At 38.9% G+C, this 21,030-nt stretch overlaps 1 protein-coding gene across 3 annotated transcripts in view; it reads left to right on the top strand.

The window, feature by feature from the left end:
- Positions 1–21,030, top strand: part of NGLY1 (N-glycanase 1) — a 59,558-nt gene that overhangs the window by 31,364 nt on the left and 7,164 nt on the right. For 2 of the 3 annotated variants that reach the window (XM_079921166.1, XM_079921168.1), the window contains exons 4-10: positions 1,469–1,637; positions 8,002–8,224; positions 10,450–10,571; positions 11,696–11,841; positions 13,488–13,598; positions 14,658–14,822; positions 19,435–19,620. In XM_079921166.1, coding sequence (XP_079777292.1) covers positions 1,469–1,637; positions 8,002–8,224; positions 10,450–10,571; positions 11,696–11,841; positions 13,488–13,598; positions 14,658–14,822; positions 19,435–19,620 — 1,122 coding nt within the window. The remainder of the gene's footprint in view (positions 1–1,468; positions 1,638–8,001; positions 8,225–10,449; positions 10,572–11,695; positions 11,842–13,487; positions 13,599–14,657; positions 14,823–19,434; positions 19,621–21,030) is intronic. The other variant, XM_079921167.1, reaches the window with a different exon arrangement.

Raw genomic sequence — 21,030 nt, forward strand, 5'->3', positions numbered from 1 at the left:
GCCCTTCTATGTAATTAGTTTGCCTGGGTATGCGTCGTATGTTCTCATTTTCTCTCAGTATTTCAGAGATTTTACTCCGTTGTTTCCAGTGAGATGTCTGATATCATTGAAGGCTCTTAGTATTTTGTTTTTAATCCTTTTTACTGTCATGAAATGTCACTATTACATACCTGGTATAGTTTTTGTTTTTGTTTTCCCATTCACACTGGCTCTTTCTTCAACTCTCAGAGATTTTCCATTATTTCTTTGAGAAGTTTTTTCTTCCATTTTTTTCTACGCTACTTTCTAGACTTCCTGTTAGCTGGATTTGGGAAGTTTGGGGGTTTATCCTCAGTGTCAGTGTCTATTTGTTCTTTTGTACTGCATCCTCAGAAAATGTCTCAGTCTTCTAATTGATTGATCACTTAGCTGTGTTTGTTCTGCTGTTTGACACACCATCTGTGCTACATTTCAGTGTTTACATTTTTAATTTCCTAGATCCATAGTTTTCTTTCTCTGACTCCAGTGTACTCTTGCACTTCTAAAGATAGACTTTTTTTAGTCTTCTGTATTTGCTGCCATTGCCACAGGTTCCTTCTTCTGCTGTTGATTCTAGTGCATCTTCTCAACAATACGGGTTGTTGGAGATTCACAGGGGTCTGGGAGTCCCTGCTAGCCTATCTATGAATACCACATGTGGTTTCAGCCACTGTGGGGAGGGAAAGGACATGCCGCCAGGTGGGCTTTGCCTGAGCAGCGCCTCTTCTGAGCCGGGGCGCTCGTCTTTCCTTTTAGAAGTCTAAGCGTCCACACTCACTGCCCAGAGACACACTTTTTTGTTGACAGTGGTGACCAGAATGTCTAGCTGTTCCTCCCGTGGAGCCCAGCAGCCTTCCTCACACTTACTCCAAGGCCCCTTCCTGCTCTGCGGGTCCTCAGGCTCCTCTCTCCTTGGGATTATTTTGAGAACTTTTTCTTAGTTTTTGTAACCACTCTCTCTAGAGGGCCTATTGCCATTGTTTCTTCCTTTAGTCCATTTGCATCTGCCTTTCCTCTCAGGAATTCCTCCAAATTCCTGATCCCTTGAGAGTAGTCCTCGGTAGCTAATGTGCTATAAAGTTCTAAAAAAATTGTCGTTTACAGGGATTTGAAGTGGAAACAGCTGTCAGATGCATTGCTTAGAGTGTTGTCTTGTTCCAGGTGTGTGGTCAAGAGTTCAGCATATCCCTGCCTAAATATTTATATCCTCAGTAACATACTTTCAGATGAAAATACAGACATGTCTTAGACTGTGATACAGATATGGCTGTCTCCTAATACTAATTTTGTAAAGGTTTTGGGTATAACTATTATATTTCAATGAATCCATGCATTCTTTATCTGTGAAATCATAGAACCCGTGTGTTTTTATTATGTTTAACATAGAACCGGTGTTATTATTTTTATAGCATATGGAGAAAAGCTAATTTCATTATTTTCTTTCTGTTAGGTTACTACTGGTGATTCAGTCATTCTAAAAGCTCTTCAGTCCAACATTCAGCATGTACTGGTCTATGAGAACCTTGCTGTCCAGGAGAAAGTGCTGGCTTGTATTCCAGTCCAAGAACTAAAAAGGAGATCACAAGAAAAGTTATCTAGAGCTAGAAAATTGGATAAAGGTAGTGGCTTTACATAACCATTCATTGCTAAATATGCATCATTGCTGAATAAATGGGAATGCTGAAATGGTGCCTTTTGCTGTTGACATTGTAAATACATAACCCAGTTCTATTTGGATTTTTAAGGAGTACAGTAGTGTAATTTTTTATTGCGTACACCTCCTGCACACTGGAATGTGTATTTGCAGTTTAATCATTGATATATGATTTTTTTTTCAGATATAGTAGATCTTTAGTCCATGGAATATATGATGGCATTATTAGAAGATTCTAATGTGAATCGGAGAAAAACCTTACTCAAAATTAATTCATGTGATTAGACCACTGACTCCCTTTAATAGACAGTTACTGATAAAGAGTGTGGATATAGAAGCCAGCTACCTGGGTATAAATTCAGCTCTGACTCTTACTGAGCAAGTAGTTTAATCTCCTTACCTCAGTTTCTTCATTTGAAAATAGGAATGATAATTTTAAGAGATAACTGAGATAGTACATGTAAATGGCTCAGAACAGTGCCTGCCACATTCATCAAGCAATAATTGTTTGTTATTTTCATTAATGGTCTTAGGATTTTAGTTGTTAAATGTTTCCAACTTCAGCATTTTTACTTTGAGTTTTATGTAATTGGTTTTTATCTGTTAAGTCATTTCTTAATACTGTCCTTTCTAGGGGGTTCTGTAGTATTTTTTTGGTGGCTGCCCTAGTTTACAGTAAACATTTTTTTTCCAATTTAAAAAAAATTATCTTATATTGGTATACTTGATTGATAATGTTGTGTTAGTTTCAGGTGTACAGCAAATTGATTTAGTTAAACAGATACATGTATCTATTCTTTTTCAGATTCTTTTCCCGTGCAGCTTATTGTAGAGTACTGAGTAGAGTTCCCTGTGCTATACAGTAGGTCCTTGTTTATCCATTTTATATATAGTGGTGTGTGTATGTCAATCCCAGACTCCCAATTTATCCCTGCCCCTCCTTCAAAAGCATTATGCTGCTTCGTGTGTAGTGCAGATACGTCTCAACAGAATGTCTCAATTCTTCCTTCCCATCCCTTGAGACTCTGCTGTCATTCATTTCACTTACCCAGACACTGTAATCACTCAGTACATTGCTATTGTTGTTATTTAAGCCGTTACTCTTTAGACTAAGTAAGAATGAGGAAAATAACAGATTTTATGTTACCTTCATGCATTCTTCCCCTGATGCTCTTCCTGTATGCAGGCCGGAGTTTATGACCATCACTTTTCTTCTTCCCGAAGAACTTCTTTTACTGTTTCTTTCAGGGCAGGTATACTAGAGGTGAAGTCCCTCAGTTTTTCTCTGCCTCAGAAAGTCTTTATTTCTCCTTCACTGTTGAAGGATAGTATCCCTGGGATAGGTTGGTGGGGATTTTTTCTGTCAATGACACTTTAAATTTCTATTCACTCTGCTGCCTGCTTGTTTATGAGGAGAAGTCTACCGTAATTTCTATCTTTATTCTTCTTTAGGTTTCTCCCACCTGTGAAGCTGGGGATGGAGGGAGACCTCCCCCTCCATCCCCAGCTTCACTCAGGATTTTCTCTTTGTTTTTAGTTTTCTTCAGTTTGCATATGATGTGCATATGATGTGCATATGTGTGGTTTCTTGGTACTTATCCTGGTTGGTGTTTTCTGAGCGTCCCAGATCTGTGGTTTGGTGCCTCATTAATTTTGGAACATTCTTGGCCATTATTGCTTCAGGTATCTCTTCTGCTCCTTTCTCTCTTTCTTTTCCTTCTGATATTCCAAAATAGGGTATCCTATTCCACCTTTATTTATCAACCGTTTCCCACCATCGTTAGATGTTCTGGTCCATTTTTTAAATTCTCCCACCATAATTGGATGTTCTAGGTGTTTTGTTCCTTTGTTTTTATTCTCTTTTTTCCTCTTTGATTTTCAGTTTGGGACGTTTCTGTTGACCTGTCTTCAGGCTCAGTGATTGTTTCCTTGGCTGTGTCCAGTCTGCTGATGAGCCCGTGAAAGGCATTCTTTATCTCTGTTAGAGCATTTTTGGTTTCTAGCATTTTTTTACAGTTTCCATCCTTCTGCTTACATTGTTCTCACATGTTGTCTACCTTTCTCATTAGCGCGCCAAACATATTAATCATAGTAATTTTAACTTCCCTAATTCCAAAATTTGTGCCATATATGAGTGGTTCTAATGCTTTGCTTTACCTCTTCAGACTTTTTTCTTTCGTTCAGGTTTTTCCTTGCCTTTTAGCATGCCTCCTAATTTTTTTGTTAAATGTTGGATACGATGTATTGGGTAATAGGAACTGAGGTGAACAGGCCTTTTGTGAAAGGTGTAAATGTCCATTTTACTAGGAATTGGACACCGTTAACGACATTGTGTTTAATGTTTGCTGTAAGTGTCAGGGGCTTTGAGTTCCTCTGGTGTTCTTGGGGTCCCTCTGTTGTCTGTGGGCTTCCCTAAGGACCCCTCCTTAGCTCGAGTCTGCATCCTGCAGATGGTTTAGTTGTAATCATCCCCTATTGTTGTACCGGAGTCCTGTTGGTGTGGTGGTGAGGTGTGGGAGAGGAGCATTCTGTAATCTTAGGGTTAAATCTCAGGGTCTTAGGGGGCCTTATGCTCGGCCCTGTGACCCACCCCCCATAGGTGAGACAGGAAGACCAGAGGGGCCTAGAGTCAGAGAAGTGCCCTTTCCCCAAACTTACTTAAGCTACAGGTTTGTTGTGAGACCTTGAAACAGTTCTTCCTCTTCTTGAATTAACAGGGTTTTTTGGTTTTTTTCTATTTATAAAACAAGGATGCTTATCAGCATGTGGTCACGGAGGCTCTGTCCATTTCAAAGTACTGTGGTCCTGTACGTGATGCCTGACATACATGCCTATTTCGCAGGTACTTACTGTCATGTTGTGTGTGTGCTGAGCCCTGCAGAGGAGACATAGTTAGCAATGTCCCTGCTGACGTTTGCCCTGGCATTTTTTCCCTCTAATTATAAAAGTAATACCTGTTTTATGTAGAAAATTCAGGAAATAGGGGGAAGATAAGCCATCCATAATTTCATCACATCAGAACGCAACGTCTAAGATTGTGTATACAGTTGACCCTTGAACAACACAGTTTGAACCGTGCGGGCCCGCTTACACACAGGTTTTTTTTCTCTAAAGACATGCTACAGTACTACATGGTCCAAGGTTGGTTGAATCCGTGGATGTGGGACCACAGAGGGTTGACTGTAAAGTTATACATGGATTTTCCACTGCGTGGGGGAGATCAGCACCCATAACCCCTGCATTGATCAAGGGTCAACTGTATATCCTTTCACACTTGAAAATATAAGGGCAGGATAATGGCGTTTTAATGTAAGTAGGAAAGAAGGAACACTTCTTTTCTGGTAGAGGCATTGGCAACTGCAAAGGCTCCGTGGGTGGGAGTGAGCTTGGCATGTTTAGGGGATGGAAGGAGGGCACCTGGCGTAGCAGAAGGAGCAAGACAGAAAGCTGAGAGAGGCAAAGGCAAACATTAGTTTCCTGTGCTGCTGTAGCAAATTACCACAAACGTGGCTCCTCGAAACGGCAGGAGAGTGCTGTCTCACAGCTCCGGAAGCCGGAAGTCCGTAATCAGTATCCCTGGGCCGAAGTCAAGGTGTGGGCAGGGCTGGAGGGGAGAAGCTCTCCCTGCCCCTGTCCGCTTCTGGGGGCTGCCTGCAGTATGGCTTGTGGCTGCACCACTGCAGTCCAGAAGACCAGCATCTTCACACCCAGCTCCTCTGCCGCTGCATCACCTTCCCCTCTGTAAAGTGTCCCACTGCTTCCCTCTTGAAAGGACACGTGTGATTGCATTTAGGGCCCCTGTTTAGTACGTAGGATAATCTCCCTGGCTCAGAATCCTTACTGCATCATATCTGCGGAGGCTTTCTTTTTTTTTTTTTTTTTTTTTGCCTTCTTTGGTAGGATTCACGGGCTCCAGGGGTTAGAGTGTGGACATCTTTTGGGGGAGCTACTTTTCGGCCTACCACAGGGGCCAGCTGAAAGAACGAGAGTGGCGACTTTGGCTTGTATTCTGAATGAGATGGAAACCCATGGGAGGGTTTCAGTCGACTCAGGCTACCTTGCATTCTTAAAAAGATCACTCTGCTGTAGGGACTTGTTGGAGAAAACAGGATGAGAGTGCTGTTTTTCTTAAAGTTCATTTTTAGTCCAGCATTCACGAATATCTCCTTGTTGAGAAACTTTCATGTTGTACAGGAAAAGCTGAACTCTCCCTGCCAGTCAGTCCTCTGCCTCCTCTTCTGCAGGTAACAGCTATTACCACGTGACGTGTTCCTTTTCATATCTTTTCCTGTGTATTTCCACCCATAAATAGTTATCTGTAAAAATAAATAAAGTTGCATGGGTTTGATAAAGTGTGTCATCTCCCATATATTCAGCTCCGTGGTGATTTTCATTTACTGACATGTCTTGGAAGTCATTTTCCCTCCCCCTAGTGCTCTGTAGTGTGCGTGCACTGCTATTTGTACAGTTCCCCACTGGTGGACACCAAGATTTCCCTGTTCTGAAGGCTGCTGCAGTGAAGATCCTTGTAAAGCATGCCTGCCTACATGAAGGAAGGTTTCGCTGGGTTAGATATAAAAGTATCAAGGGTTGTGTGATACTTTTATACTACAGTGGATCCCTGCCAAACAAATCGCCTTCCAATTTATACCAGAAGTGTCTGGGAGTGTTTGTTTCAACTTAATGAAATTATTGAACTTCTTTTATGGACTGTACTAATTTTTCTAATGGGTTCTGTTAATATTCTTACTGATTTATAGACGTTCTTAATATATTCTGTATACTTTTCTTTGTTAGACTCATTACATTTTTCTCTCAGTATTCTTTAATTTCATTCAGTGTATCTTGAAATTCAAAAGTTACAAATTTTAATGAGAAAATTATTTTTTCCGTTTTTGTTTTTACAGTTGTGTTTTGTTTTCTACACCAAAGTCATAAACGTAAACTTCTACTGTTCCTTTTATAATATTCCCTCTCTGTGTATAGTGTTTATATATATGTATTAGAATGAATGTAGTAGGGATCTGATATTTGGATAGCTACTCGTCCCGATACCATTTGTTGAACAATCCATCCTCTTAGAACTACTTTAAAGGCTAACTTTATTAAATACTGTGTATCACTTAGAAATCTATCTTTCAGGACTCTTTGCTTTGTTTCATTCATCTCTGTCTATTCTTTATCAGTATCACAATATTTTAATTATTAGAATTTTGTAATGTGTTTTGATGTACTGTAGACAGATTTATCTCATTCTTAGTCAAAGTTGTGTTGATCATTTTGTGCCTTTCCTCTTTCACATGAATTTTGCAGTTAGCTTATCAAAGTTTATGAAAATTATTTTGTAATTTCAGTTGATTGCATTAAAGTACAGGTTATTTTGCGGAGAGTTAACAACTTTGAGTTTTCCCATTCAAGAACATAATGTATTTTGGCCTTTTAATATTCTCTGTAGTTTTTTTTTCTTCTATAGTTTTTTTATTTTGAAACGTATCAAACATAAATACAAGAATAGCGTATAACAGATCAAACACCTGTGCCCAGCATCAGACTTTATTAGATCTTAACATTATGCCATATATCTCCTTCATATACTTTTTTTATTTTTAATAATAAAATATTAAAGATAGGAATGAGAATCCCCATATATGTCCCGAGATTGTTTTCCCCTCTCCTTTTTCCCAGAGATACCACTGTCTTGAATATGGTCGAGAGAGAGATCTTTTTATTTGATAAAGTGGATATAATAATATATGTCATGCTCACTTGCTAGGGTTGTTTTAGATAGATAGTACACATGGTTGTGCTTTTATGTGTTTTGTGAATTATATTGAATGATGGTGAATTATATTGTACAGTTGAAGCACTAATAGAAAAGCTAAGAGGATGATTTTTAAGGTATCCAGAATTCTGTGATTTCTGCCTGTAATAACTGTGGTTGTTTCATATTTACTTGTGAATATACCTGATAACAAATATAATGCAGTCATTTAAAAATGTTTGCCAAAATCAGACTTTGTTACCTTCCAGGTGCTTCAGGATCAACTCCAAACTGTCAGTAGTTCCCTGAGAGGTGGTTGTATTCAGCATGGTGTCGGTCAGAGGATGCAGTAAAGTCCCACTGCTTTGAGTGTGCAGTGGATTACGTCCTTGTATTTCAGCCTGCTTCACAATACACTGACAATTCTGTCCGCATCCTATTTGTGAAGACCTTTTAGATCATCTTCTGTTTTCATATATTTCAGCCTCATATTTGAGGATAAAATGCACATGGATGTTTTTAGTTTTTTATGCTCTAAATCTTACTTGGTTCTGTTGTAACTTCTCAGGTACTAATGTAAGTGAAGAGGACTTTCTTTTGCTGGAGCTTTTACACTGGTTTAAGGAAGAATTTTTTCACTGGGTGGATGACATTTTGTGCAGCAAATGTGGTGGCCAGACTAAGTCTAGAGGCGAATCATTGTTCCCCAGTGATGATGAGCGGAAGTGGGGTGCAAACAGAGTGGAAGATCATTACTGTGACGCCTGCCAGTTCAGCAATCGATTTCCAAGGTGAGCATCCCCTGGACACTGAAGTCAGAATAATCTCTTATTGGGATGGCTAGAAGAGAATTTTATTAAATCAACTTGTAATCTTCGTTTTAGTTATTAGAAGTATATTCCTCTAGGACAGGGGTCAGCAAGCTATGGCTGACTGGCTCAATCCAGCCCACATCCTATTTTTGCAAATAAAGTTTTATTGGGACACATCCATGCTGCTTCAATAGCTTATGGTCTGTAACTGTTTTCACATTACAATGTCAAGAGTTGAATACTGGCAACAGAGACCATATGGTCTGCACAGTCTAAAACATCTACGGTCTGGCTTTATATAGGAAATGTTTGTTGACTCTTGAATATAAATTGAGTGTAGTTCTAGCAACTTAATGCTGTAAATCTTGTATTTTTATTCTTTTAATACATAAGTTTTAACTTTCTGATAACTTTAATAATAATACTGATAACACATAAAATGATGCTGAAATACTAGAATAATAGTGATCATTGTGATAGTAAATACAGTGCTGTACTCAAAATCATCAGATGGAAATATGGAAGGTGAAAGTATAGTATAGGACCATCTTTTTTTTTTGGCTGTTCTGTGTGGTACATGGGATCTTAGTTCCCCGACCAGGGATCGAACCCGCGCCCCCTGCAGTGGAAGCGCCGAGTCCTAACCACTGGACCGCCAGGGAAGTCCCCTCATCATATTTTATCTTGAATGACAGAAGTTTAATTAGGGGCCTCTGCTACCAACCTAACCTACCCTCATATCTCTAAATTCAAACTAAGGGAACTGGAACTTTTCACTTTTTCCATCCTTTACTTTATAAGTCTCTTATCAGATGTTCTTAATTGACAATACTTGTAAAGTTTGGTTGTATCATCAGGCAAGAAAAGATATCAAGTTTTTGAAATACCTGATTTTGGGGGCTTAGGGACTCAGTTCCGTCCTAATGAGGAATCAGTCCTGTGATATACAGAGTCTAAGATAAACAGAATCCACTGTCCAATAATTATCTAAAATAAGCGCAGGTTATTTTTTCATTCAGCATATGTGTGCACAGGTACTTGGCAAAGATGTGAAGATAAAAGATGTCTGTGATTAAATCCTGTCTTCATAAGGTCTAAGCAGTTGGGTGTCAACTGATAGTGCGGGGAGACAGAAGCTAACAAAGGTGTCTGTACCGAGCATTGTCCTTTTCCCTCCTAACCGTGTGCTTGTCTTACTGTTAGCTGTTCTCTGGGTAGGGCTGGGAGGATGAACACTATTAATCAGAGACCAAGCAGCCTTTCAAGTTGGCAAGAGTGTGTTTAGAAGATGGAGGCGTAGGATGCTCTAATCCTGCTGCCGTTACTTCTTCAGGTTAATACGCAACTTCTTCCAGTAACTACCTTACCTAAACCATAAATTCATTTAACTTAGCTCAAGCAAGAGCATCTACTTGATTGAAGACAGATAGCTTGTCATTGCAGATACGGTTCATTCACAGCTGACATCGCTGCTCACTTTTCCTGAGTAGCTTTATTAGCTCAAAATCCTTCTCAACACAATATGCAAATTTTGATGTGCTTCAGCTTTATGATAATTTTATAACTGGAGTAACTTTTTTAAAGAATGTTGCCAACACATTTCAAAACACAACTTGCAAATTAGCAAACACCTGTAAGTAATTCAGCAGAATAAAATTTCAATCCAAATGGTTGTTAGAAAGAAGAATAGTATTTTAAGTAAAACTGAGTTCAACTAAGCTCTAAAATCTTCCTTGAGTTATTTGTTAAAGTTGTTTACCTTTGAAGTACAATGAGCTAATTATACCACTTGTTAGAGTAACACTAATGCTTAATGCAGATTTCCTAGAGAACCTGCCTGTCCAGATCCTGCCTGTCCTTCAAGGCCCAGTTCAGGATCAAGCCCTCCTCCCCGACCCCTCCCCCATGACACTAATTCTGACCTGTTGTAGGGTAGGTATCACAGTCTGCTGTGTATTTAAATGATTTGTGTTCTCTCCTTCCCTCTCTCAGGACTGTAAGCTCCTTGAAGGCTGTACCACTGTTGAATCATTTTCCACCCAGGATTCTAGCACAATGCCTCACATAATCTAGGCTCTTTAATTGTTATTTAAGAATACGAAGTTAAGAAATATTACTGTTTAGCACGGAGGTAATGTAAATTCTTCAGAATGCTTGATTTCTATAATGAATCGAAGCTTTTTGTTGTTGTTATTTTAAACCAGGTATAATAATCCCGAGAAACTTCTGGAAACAAGATGTGGACGGTGCGGGGAGTGGGCCAATTGTTTCACACTGTGCTGCAGAGCCCTGGGCTTCGAAGCCCGCTACGTCTGGGATTACACAGGTGCGGACGCCATGTGGGCAGAGGCCAGGGTGGTCTTGCTGACTTCAGGATGGGGTGTACAGTCCCGCCTTGTCAGTCTGTGTTTCCATTTGCCTTCTGTAAATAGCAGTAATCCCAGCCTCGTGGGGTTTTTTTTTTTTTTTAATGGGGATCACAGGATTGTTTTTAGTACCCCTAGCATTTTGCCTGGTACTTTACACTATAAACATTTTTTATTAACAATTTATCGTGACATTTTAGTAGTGCTGTTTCTCTATGGATAAGAACGTGTGTAATAATGTTCTGTAGAAATCTTCATTTTTGTAGAGATTAGTGTAAAAGATTTAGTAATCTTAATATACAATAAAATATAATAATAGCCATGTGAGATTTATATTGTCCTTATTTAGTTATAACTTGTGTCACATGTTAAAAAGTTTTTCTTCTTAGATCTTTTTACTTGTGTTTCTGTTATTTTCTTAGGATAAAATGAAACCTTCACTTAATAGTTATTGTTCTCTTAACAGTCAGATAGAGACCATCAGTAACCAGACATCCTCTGTTAGACCTCTGCTGGCCTACAGTTCCAAAGTGGAATTAACTCCTTCACATTAGCAAACTGTGTGCATTAGTCCTATGGTTTACGTGCTGTTGTTCAATGTGTTTGCCCTTTTCAGAGTTATAGCTCACATTATTTTTAATTAAGCCTAAAACTGACTGTATTAAAGGAGATTTTCCAAAACAATTGCAAGGATTTCAAAGAGAGAGAGAGGGACTTCCTTGGCGGGCCAATGGTTAAGACTCCATGCTTCCACTGCAGGGGGCACGGGTTCGGTCCCTGGTTGGGGAGCTAGGATCTCAAATGCCGCAGGGCACGGCCAGAAAATAAAAATAAAAAGTAAAAAAAAAAAGTCATCAAGAATTGCCCCTATTAAAAAAGAAGAGAGAGAGAGAGAAATTAAAGCAGGTGTTCTAGAGTCTTGTGTGCCACAAAATGCTCACTTGTTAATTAAAATTTAGACTCTTGCATATTATCACGTGGTTCTCATCTTAGGCGTTTGTATATAGTTATTGGAAGTCTTGGTTTTATAAACTTAGCTTTTGTTTTTCTCTTTCTGTCGCGTCTTTGTCTGTCACTTGCGTAGACCACGTCTGGACAGAAGTGTACTCCCCTTCTCAGCAGCGGTGGCTGCACTGTGACGCGTGTGAAGACGTCTGTGACAAGCCCCTCCTCTATGAGATCGGCTGGGGCAAGAAGCTGTCCTACGTCATCGCATTTTCTAAAGATGAGGTAGGACGGAAGAGAAAAAATGTGTTCTAAGAATAAAATTTTTTTTTCTTTTTTGACAGCCTTTGAAGGTATAATTGACATAAAATAAGCAGCACTTGTTTAAAGTGTACAATTTAATAAGTGTTGTCATTTGTATATGCCCGAGAGATGACCTTTGCAGTCAAGGTGGTGAACACATCCATTATCCCGGGAGTTTCCTTGTGTTCGTTCTCGCTCCTTCTTGCCCCTCTCCAGGCAACCACAGATCTACTCTCTGAGACTGTACACTAATGTGCATTTCCAGAGTTGTATGTAAACGGAATCATATATACTCTTTTTGACGGGGGGGGGGGGTTTATTTTACTCATCATAATTATTTTGAGGTTCCTCCATGTGTTTACAAGTATCAATAATTTACTCTTTTTATTGCTGAGCAGTATTCCATCGTATGAATGTACCACGGTTTGTTTATCCATTTGCCTGTTGATGGACATTTGGGTACTTTGCAGTTTTTTACTATTTCAAATACAGCTGCACAAGCCTTTATATGGGCATATGCTTTCTTTTCTCTTTGGTAAATGCCTGCTAGTGGAATGACCGAATTGTATGGTAGGTGATTGTTTAACTTTTTAAAAAACTGGCTCAACTGTTTTCCAAAGTGATGATGCTGTTTTGCATTCTCATCAGCAATATGTGCGAATTCCCAGTTTCTCCATATTCTTGCTAACAGTATGGTCTGACTTTTTCATTTTAGCCCTTTTTAGGAGACGGGCGGTGGTGTCGCATTGTGGTTTCATTTGCATTTCCCTGAGGACCAACACTGAGCATCTTTTTTATGGGATTGTTTGTCATCCATTTCTCTTCTTTGCCCTTTCTTTTTTTAATTGGGTTGTTCATTTTCTTATTCTTGAGTTTTGAGAGTTCTTCATACATTCTGAATACAAGTCCTTTTTCAGGTATGTGCTTTGCAAGGATTTTCTCCCTATCTGGCTTGTCTTTTTATTCTCTCAGTGACTTTTGAAGAGAAGAAATTGATGAAGTCCAGTTTATCAATTTGTTCTTTTGTGGATCTTGCTTTTTGATGTTATGTCTAAGAGATGTTTGCCTAGCCCGAGCCACAAGGATTTTCTCCTGCATTTTCTTTTAGAAGTTTTATACTTTTAGTTTTACACTTGTGTCTGTGATCCATTTTGGGCTAATTTTTGTAGATAGTCCAAAGTGTGAATTGAAATTCATTATTTTGCATATGGATAATGAATTGTTCTAGCACCGTTTGTTGAAAAAGTTATCCCTTTCCACTGAATTGGCCTTGTACCTTTGTCAAAAATCAGTTCTATAATATATTTATATATAATTTATATATTCAGTACAATAAAAATGGAGTGTTTATTTGTTGAATTTTGTGAAATCGGCTTTGTAGGTAAGTTATAAACAGCTAAATGTTCTGAAACTTTTATCTCCTAATCACAGTCTTTCTTGGAAGTGTACTGGTTAGAAAATGAATAAAAAGCATATTCTCTTCGATTTTTTTTCCCACAGGTTTTAAAATGTTAAACAAAGGACAGCATTTAAAAAATTCTATTTAAGAATTACATGCATTCTAGGTATTTAGCAAATTAATGTTGATGGTTGTAATCTTATTAAATATTTCTGTCCTGTAATTCGAGGTGGTTGACGTCACTTGGCGATATTCTTGTAAACATGAAGAGGTGATCTCCAGAAGAACTGAAATTAAAGAAGAGTTACTTCGAGAAACTATTAATACACTTAATAAGCAGGTATGTGATGGGCATTTGGCATTTTTCAGAGGACATTTGAAATATTATATGATCAAGAATAGCCAATTTTTAACCCAGTGAAGTTCTTCAAGTAGTAGCATTATTTTACAATGAAAAATATTTAAATATTTAAATTAAAATTTTTGAGAACTTGTTTTAAGTATTGTGAGGTGGGGTTTTTTTTGGCTTAAATTGTCACATCTCAAAGTTCAGTGAAACAAAATTTCCATATATATACTAGTTGACATAAAAAATATGTTGCCTTATTTTTCGAAGTAATTGTGTCTTGAATATAATTACCCACACACTTGTCCACGTAGGGAAATTTCTGGAACAAGGTACGGGAAGTTGTTAACAATGAGTATTTCTGGGAAGAGGACTGGGGGGGTCCAAGAGGGAAGTTTCAGCTTTGATTTTATACCCCTTTGGTAGTACTGAAAATTTTTTTTACTATATATATATATATATATATATATATATATATATATATATATATGCATATTATTTTGCAATTAGAATAGGGCAGATCACCTTACAGTGGTTGAGATTCAGTGTTTCAGTGCGTTCACCTGTTTTGAGCTTGGCTCCTTGGGCCATTTGATGATTGGCAAATGCCTGGAAGGGAGAAGAGGTGCAGTTCAGTTCACCTCAGTTTGTTTCTTCCCTTGGGATCTTAGCTTCTTCAGGTCGGGATACCTTTGTAGTTTTGTGTTGCATTCAGACAGCTGGTGTGCGTGTGTGTGTGTGTGTGTGTGTGTGTGTGTGTGTGTGTGTGTGTGTGTTTCCCTGCTGTCCTCGCCTTTCTCAGCAGGACAGTTGTTTAAACTTAAGCCAGTAAAGGGCATGGGAAGTTGGATATGGGTGTTCAGTGATTTCTTAACATAAAATTTGTAAAAGTATTTTGTTTCTATTTTCCAAAATTACATGTATGAAAACAAAGTTGGTTACTTCTTTCCAAGACCCTGTTAAAATACAAATGTCTTAATTATATTCATACTTAGAGATGGACCTCTGCATTCCCCTAACCGTTAATGACGGTTTTTTAAACGTGCATTACAGAGGCAGATATCTTTGTCAGAAAACAGAAGAAAAGAACTTCTCCAGAGGATCATTGTGGAGCTTGTTGAATTTATATCTCCCAAAAGCCCTAAGCCTGGAGAACTTGGAGGAAGGATATCTGGGTCCTTGGCGTGGAGAGTAGCCCGAGGTGAAACGGATCCAGAGGTATTTACTTCATTACAGCCTGATAACCTTCTCACTTTACCACTTCCTGTCCTGTGCCCTTTACGTACAGAAAAACACGGTTGGCCACGACCCTTCAATGAACTTTGCAGGGTAATTATTAAAAAATGTAAACATTTGAAGAGAACCAATAATTGATGTAGTATAATTACATACAAGAGTTAGCAAAGCAATTAAAATGGGATTTTTCTGTTGTTACCTTACGTAAATTTCTAGGGCAGTTATGACTAAAGTACATAAAAACGCATTAATTGTAAGTGTACAGCTTAACAGATTTTCACGAATTGTGGTTCCTCATGTGACCACTAACCAGAATAAGAAGTCAGACAAGCAGGTGTCTGAACGACCTGAGTTCCCTTCCAGCCACTGCCTTTCACCCCTAAGAGTGACCTTTTTCCTGGTTTCTAATATCATGGACTAGTTTTGCCTGTTATTGTGCTTTATGTAAATGGAATCATACAGGATGTACTCTTTTGTGGACGATTTCTGTCTCAACATTATTTAGTGAGATTCACACTTGTTGCTGCGTGTTTATAGTACATTTATTTTCTCATTGTGGTATAATATTCCACTGTGTGAATATAGTATAATTTATCCACATCACTACTGGGTATTTGGGTTGTTTCTCGATTTTGGCTTAAAATTGTGCTGCTGTGCTATTTACAATAGCCAAGACATGGAAACAACCTAAATGTCCATCAACAGATGAATGTATAAAGAAGATGTGGTACATACATACAATGGAATACTATTCAGCCATAAGAAAGAATGAAGTAATGCTATTTGCAGCAACATGGATGGACCTAGAGATTATCATACTAAGTGAAGTAAGTCGACAAAGACAAATATTACATGATATCACTTGTATGTGGAATCTAAAACATAATACAAATGAATCTATTTACAAAACAGAAGCAGACTCCACAGACATAGAAAACAAACTTATGGTTGCCCAAAGGGGAGAGGAATGGGTTATAAATTAGGAGTATGGGATTAAGAGATGCACACTACCATGTATAAAAGAGATAAACAACAAGGGTTCACTGTATAGCACAGAAAACTATATCCAGTATCTTGTAATACCTGTAATGGAAAATAACCTGAAAAATATATATATAGAAATAACTGAACCACTTTGCTGTACAGTTAAAATTAACGCAATATTGTATATCATTGTATATATTTATTGTATATTGTATATTATTATTTATAATATATTGTATTGTATATTATTATTTTTTTAGTAAGAAATTACTTTTTTTTCCTGGAAAACATAGGGTTTTTTTTAATTTATTTATTTTTTATTGAAGTATAATTGACTTACAATGTTGTGTTTCAGGTGTACAGCAAAGTGATTCAGTTATACGTACATATATATCTATTTTTTTTTCCGATTTTAAATTTGCACTTTGGTGCTGAATGATGAAGTTGAATGTCTGTTCTTTAAACTTTCGTTTATTTATTTATTTTTATTTCTGGCTGTGTCAGGTCTTCGGTTGCCGCATGTGGGATCTTACTGTTGCGGTGCACGGGCTCTTCGTTGCAGCGCGTGGGCTTCTCTAGTTGTGGCGCGTGGGTTTTCTCTCTCGTTGCGGCGCGTGGGCTCCTGTAGTTCGGGGCGCGCAGGCTCTCGTTGAAGTGCGCAGGCTCAGTAGCGCGGCGCACGGGCTTAGTTGCCCCGCGGCATGTGGGATCTTAGTTCCCCGACCAGAGACCAAATCCACGTCCCCTGCGTTGGAAGGTGGATTCTTAACCACTGGGCCACCAGGGAAGTCCCATTCTTTAAACTTTTGGATATCCTCTTTTGTGAAGTCCCGTTCAGTGCTAGGAAAACTTTATAAAGTGGGAAAAATAATAGAACCTGGGTAATTCAGCAGATGAAAGTGTGTATTTCTTATTACATACTTGCCTGCATCTGGTTTGGGCTAGAAAGTGTTGTTGCTCTGAGTACTATTATATAGTCAAACTTATTTGAAGATATTATCACTTGACTAGTCTCCCAAAATTAAATAATGAACAATGGAAATGTAATTTCTAGAGTTAGGGACTAGCATTAAAGCAGTGTGCTCTGTAATGGACATTAAGTACAATAGACTGTCCTTTGCTCTTAGGGAGCTTAAAGTTGACTCACTAGAAAGTATTTAATATAAACGTCTAAGAAGATAAGCAATGAAAAATGCTTGAAAGGAAAATAATCCATCACGGTAGAAGTATCAAACAGCTCCACACAAAGTTTTATATCTACTTTTTCTAAATTTGCCAGTTACACCTCATTTCTCTAATAAAGGAATATGTCCCGAAGGGGAGAATTATCTCTAGTAAACTTTGTTTACTCTTAAATTTATCCCATCATCTTTAGCTGGCAGTTAGAAGTGTTGGTTCAGCTATAGAATTACAAGATCTAATTTCAACAAATAATTCAGATCACTGCTGATGCAGTGCAAGTTACAAGTCTAAATCTAAATGAAGCCAATTGAAAAGAGCTAATGTAATTCACAGCTGTGTTCAGTTTAAAATGGGGGTATTTAGGTCTTCGCTTCTTTTTCTTTTTGTGGATGAGTGCGCTTCCTCTTGCATGGCATATACATTGATTAAACTTTAAAAATATGAATTGGGTCCTATGCCCGGATTGTTTTCCCTAATGAACATTTTTTAAATTTCTCAATTATTGGAGACCATATTAGGGCCGTGGATTTAAAAAATCATTTTCCTCTTTACAAATAGATGTTTGTTTTAAAAGTCAGTCCTAAAAAATTAGGGAACTGTATCTTGAAATCGGTTGGAAAAAGAAGGAAACATTGGTGATATTTTCATAAAGAGAAGTTTTGTCTTAATCTTATATTTTAAAGAAATTATGAAATATGATATATTCAGTAACGTATATTTTTCTTTTCCCTTTGGTAATTAGTTATCCTTGGTAAAATGGTAGACAATGCTACTTTAATATTTTAATTCCACCTGGGTTATGTCAGCACTCTGAAATATCTTTGATAGAGAAGAATTGAGGAGTATTGTTACGTGCTCGTTTTAAAGTGTAGTGTACTAATGCATAGTTAGAAAATCACCTCCTAAAAATAATAAACTGCCCTTTTTTTTTTTAACCATATCCAGGTTCTGCTAGGGAATTCTCTTGTTTATACATTTATAAATATTTTTCTCTTTCCATCTCTAAGATGTTTTATATTCTACTTATTGATCCTTGTACATTTGAAGTTTTTACATTGTGTACTACCTAGTTCCCAATGTTTAACAGGAAAGCATCACCTACTATCTTGATTGATTAGTAAATTGATTAGTTAGAAGCAAGAGGTTGATACAGACTAGAGCAGTGGTTCTCAACAGTGGATGACTGCCTTCCAGGAGCCATCTGTAATGTCCAGGGACATTTTGGGGGTTCCAGCTGTGAGGGGCAGTACCACTGGCATCTGGTGGGTGAGGGGCCAGGGATGCTGCCGAGCAGCCTGCAGTGCACAGGGCAGCCCAGCCCCGCACACCACACGCTGCTATGCTCACATCTGAGCGGGAGGGGATGTTGTGTCGGTGCCACAGACAGGCGTGGGACAAATACATCCTCTTCCTCAAACCTGAGATTCAACCGGTGAGTCAGGCGCCTGTTTTACATTAAAATAAACATTTATTTTGTAATAGAATGCAAAATTTGCCTGGAATTTTAAGGTGAAACAGGAGTTTTTGTAGCAATTTCACATGTGCGGAAGATTGTTTCCAGCTATACCTCCCAGGCACTGTCCTCTCTTCGGGCATCAAGAAAGGACCCTGGTGAAACGGCTTTAGGCTGAGGCCTGAAGGGTGAGAAAGAATCACGTAGCTGGAGAGTAGAAGGAACAGCATTCCAGACGGAGGGAACAGCATGTGTCACGGCGCCATGGCAGGAAGCAGCTGGGCCTTTGTGAGGAACTAAAGAAGAAGTAACACGGTGCGGGTGAAGAGACCGCAGAGAAGGGTGCCGTGGGATCTGGTTGGAGAAGGAGCACAGGACAAGCCACGTGGGCCCTGGTAGCCCTGGTAGAGGTGTGGCGTTCCTGTGCAGTGAGAGGTCAGTGGAGCCAGTTAAGCAGGAAGGTGAGGGACTCCCCTGGGGGGTCCAGTGGTTGAGACTCCGCACTTCCACTGCAGGGGCCGTGGGTTCAATTCCTGGTCGGGGAACTAAGGTCCCCCATGCCACGTGGTGCAGCCAAAAAAAAAAAGAAAGTGATGTGTCCCAATTTACATTTTTAACAATCACGTTGATGACTGTGTGGAGAGGTGAAGAGTTGAAAGCTGGGAAATCAGCTGTAGGAGAGGATTGCAGCATCCAATTAAGACGTGGTGGTGGAAATGAAGTCATGTTGACACAAAATCCGAAAAGTGTAAGTCAGCTACAGTTTATATTTCTTGTTTTCTGTCTAGTAATGTTTGGTGCTACGTCAGCATCATCCTGTTCATATTTAATCTGTAAAATATTTTCCAGATTTTCCAATGGCACCAGTTTTTCATTTTCAAGTTGAAGGAATCCCTTAACCACTATCCATAGCAGTACCTCTCTATGTATCTGTTTTCTATTATGTTGAAAAGCTAATTCTGCTTTCTTTTTAAGAGTAAAGAAACCCTGTTCATCCCCTCTGAAAACGAGAAGATTTCTAAACAGCTCCACCTTTGCTATAATATAGTAAAAAATCATTATGTCCGCATTTCAAGTAATAACCAAACCATTTCTGGATGGGAGAATGGTGTGTGGAGAATGGAATCCATATTCAGAAAAGTTGAAACAGACTGGAACATGGTAACGTAATGCTTGAAGCTGTTTAAAACTTCAGTCGTTGTTTAAACAAATATAGATTGGCTTCATTTTTCAGCTGTGCATAATGTGAAACTGGATATCAAAATTACTTTTAGTAATGCTTAAAGTTGTAAAAGAAGATCCTGCTCTCTGTTTAATGAAATGTCCATTTGAAATCTCTGTATTTATATCAAGAAAGTATCCATTTTCATCAAAGAGGCCGAATTTAATTCTTTCATGGGGAAAAATAATCAAGTGTATGACCAACTCATGTGACTAGTTTTTGCATGAATATGTAGAGTATACTGTTATCCACTTCCTTCATAGATGTGTACTGATTGCCTGCTACGGGCAGGCTCTTAGGGACTGTAACCCATTTAGTCCAAAGTCCCAAGAGCTAACCATCTAACACGCTTCTGTTTCATAAGAATGTCGATGATTGAGCGGCGATATTGGTTATTTCTTCTCTGTTTCCTAAAGATAAAGGGAGAAATGGATGGTGTGACTGTAGTAGTTCATTATACCAACTTGTACGTTGTTGTCACTTGTTGTCTGGAATAAGAGGCTTTGCTTTTAGACTGCCCTCCCCCTTAGGCACACACCAAAAACAAGCTCAGAGCAGCTCACATGACCTCAGTAGGTCTGACCATATTATTGATGGGTTTCACTGGAGTGAATGAGCTTATAGGCAGCTTTAACTTGCCCCCTGAAGAGTGAGAAGCTGTTCACTTGTAAGGCATAGTGAGTAGATTTAGCAGGTGAGTCACAGATGAACAGCTGCTGGTGTTCATGAGCATCTACTACATGCTTATCACTGTACCAGCCATTAATCAGAGTACAGAGGACATACAAAGATAAGGTCCCTGCTTTCTTCCACCACCACCACCACCCCCCCATAGGTTTTTGTTCTAAACTTACCTTGGTGCTTATTTTGACCATCTTTTTGTATTAAGCCAAGAATGATTTGTAGGCTCATTGAGATTGTAGATGGAGGAATTCTCTCCCTTAGCTAAGGAAGGGCATAAAATGTAATACAAGATAAAATTTAAAACTTCAAGATACGTGTATCTGTAATTGACTCTTCTCGCTGATGAGAGAGGATGAGCTTCTTCTGGAAAACCATCCTTACCTGAAGAATTGCTCTGAACAGAAAGCAGGAGAGGACAGACATGGCGTTTACCCAAGGACTAGCGTGTGCTGAACTGGAGACAAGGCATGCCTCGCGCCCTGACCACCGGCCTGGTGGAGAAGACAGCACTGTGCCGAGGAGCAGGGCTAGTGTGTGGCATGCTCGCGTCCTGCTCCCGTTTGCTCATCGGCACACGCGCACCGAGCGCCTGCTGTAACCGGCACAGCTCTCACCGCGAGGACGCGCAGGTGAAGGTGCCACCGGTGTCGGCCCTCACAGTCCAG

The sequence above is a fragment of the Stenella coeruleoalba genome (assembly GCF_951394435.1).
Source record: "Stenella coeruleoalba genome assembly, chromosome: 5".
Taxonomy (NCBI): domain Eukaryota; kingdom Metazoa; phylum Chordata; class Mammalia; order Artiodactyla; family Delphinidae; genus Stenella; species Stenella coeruleoalba.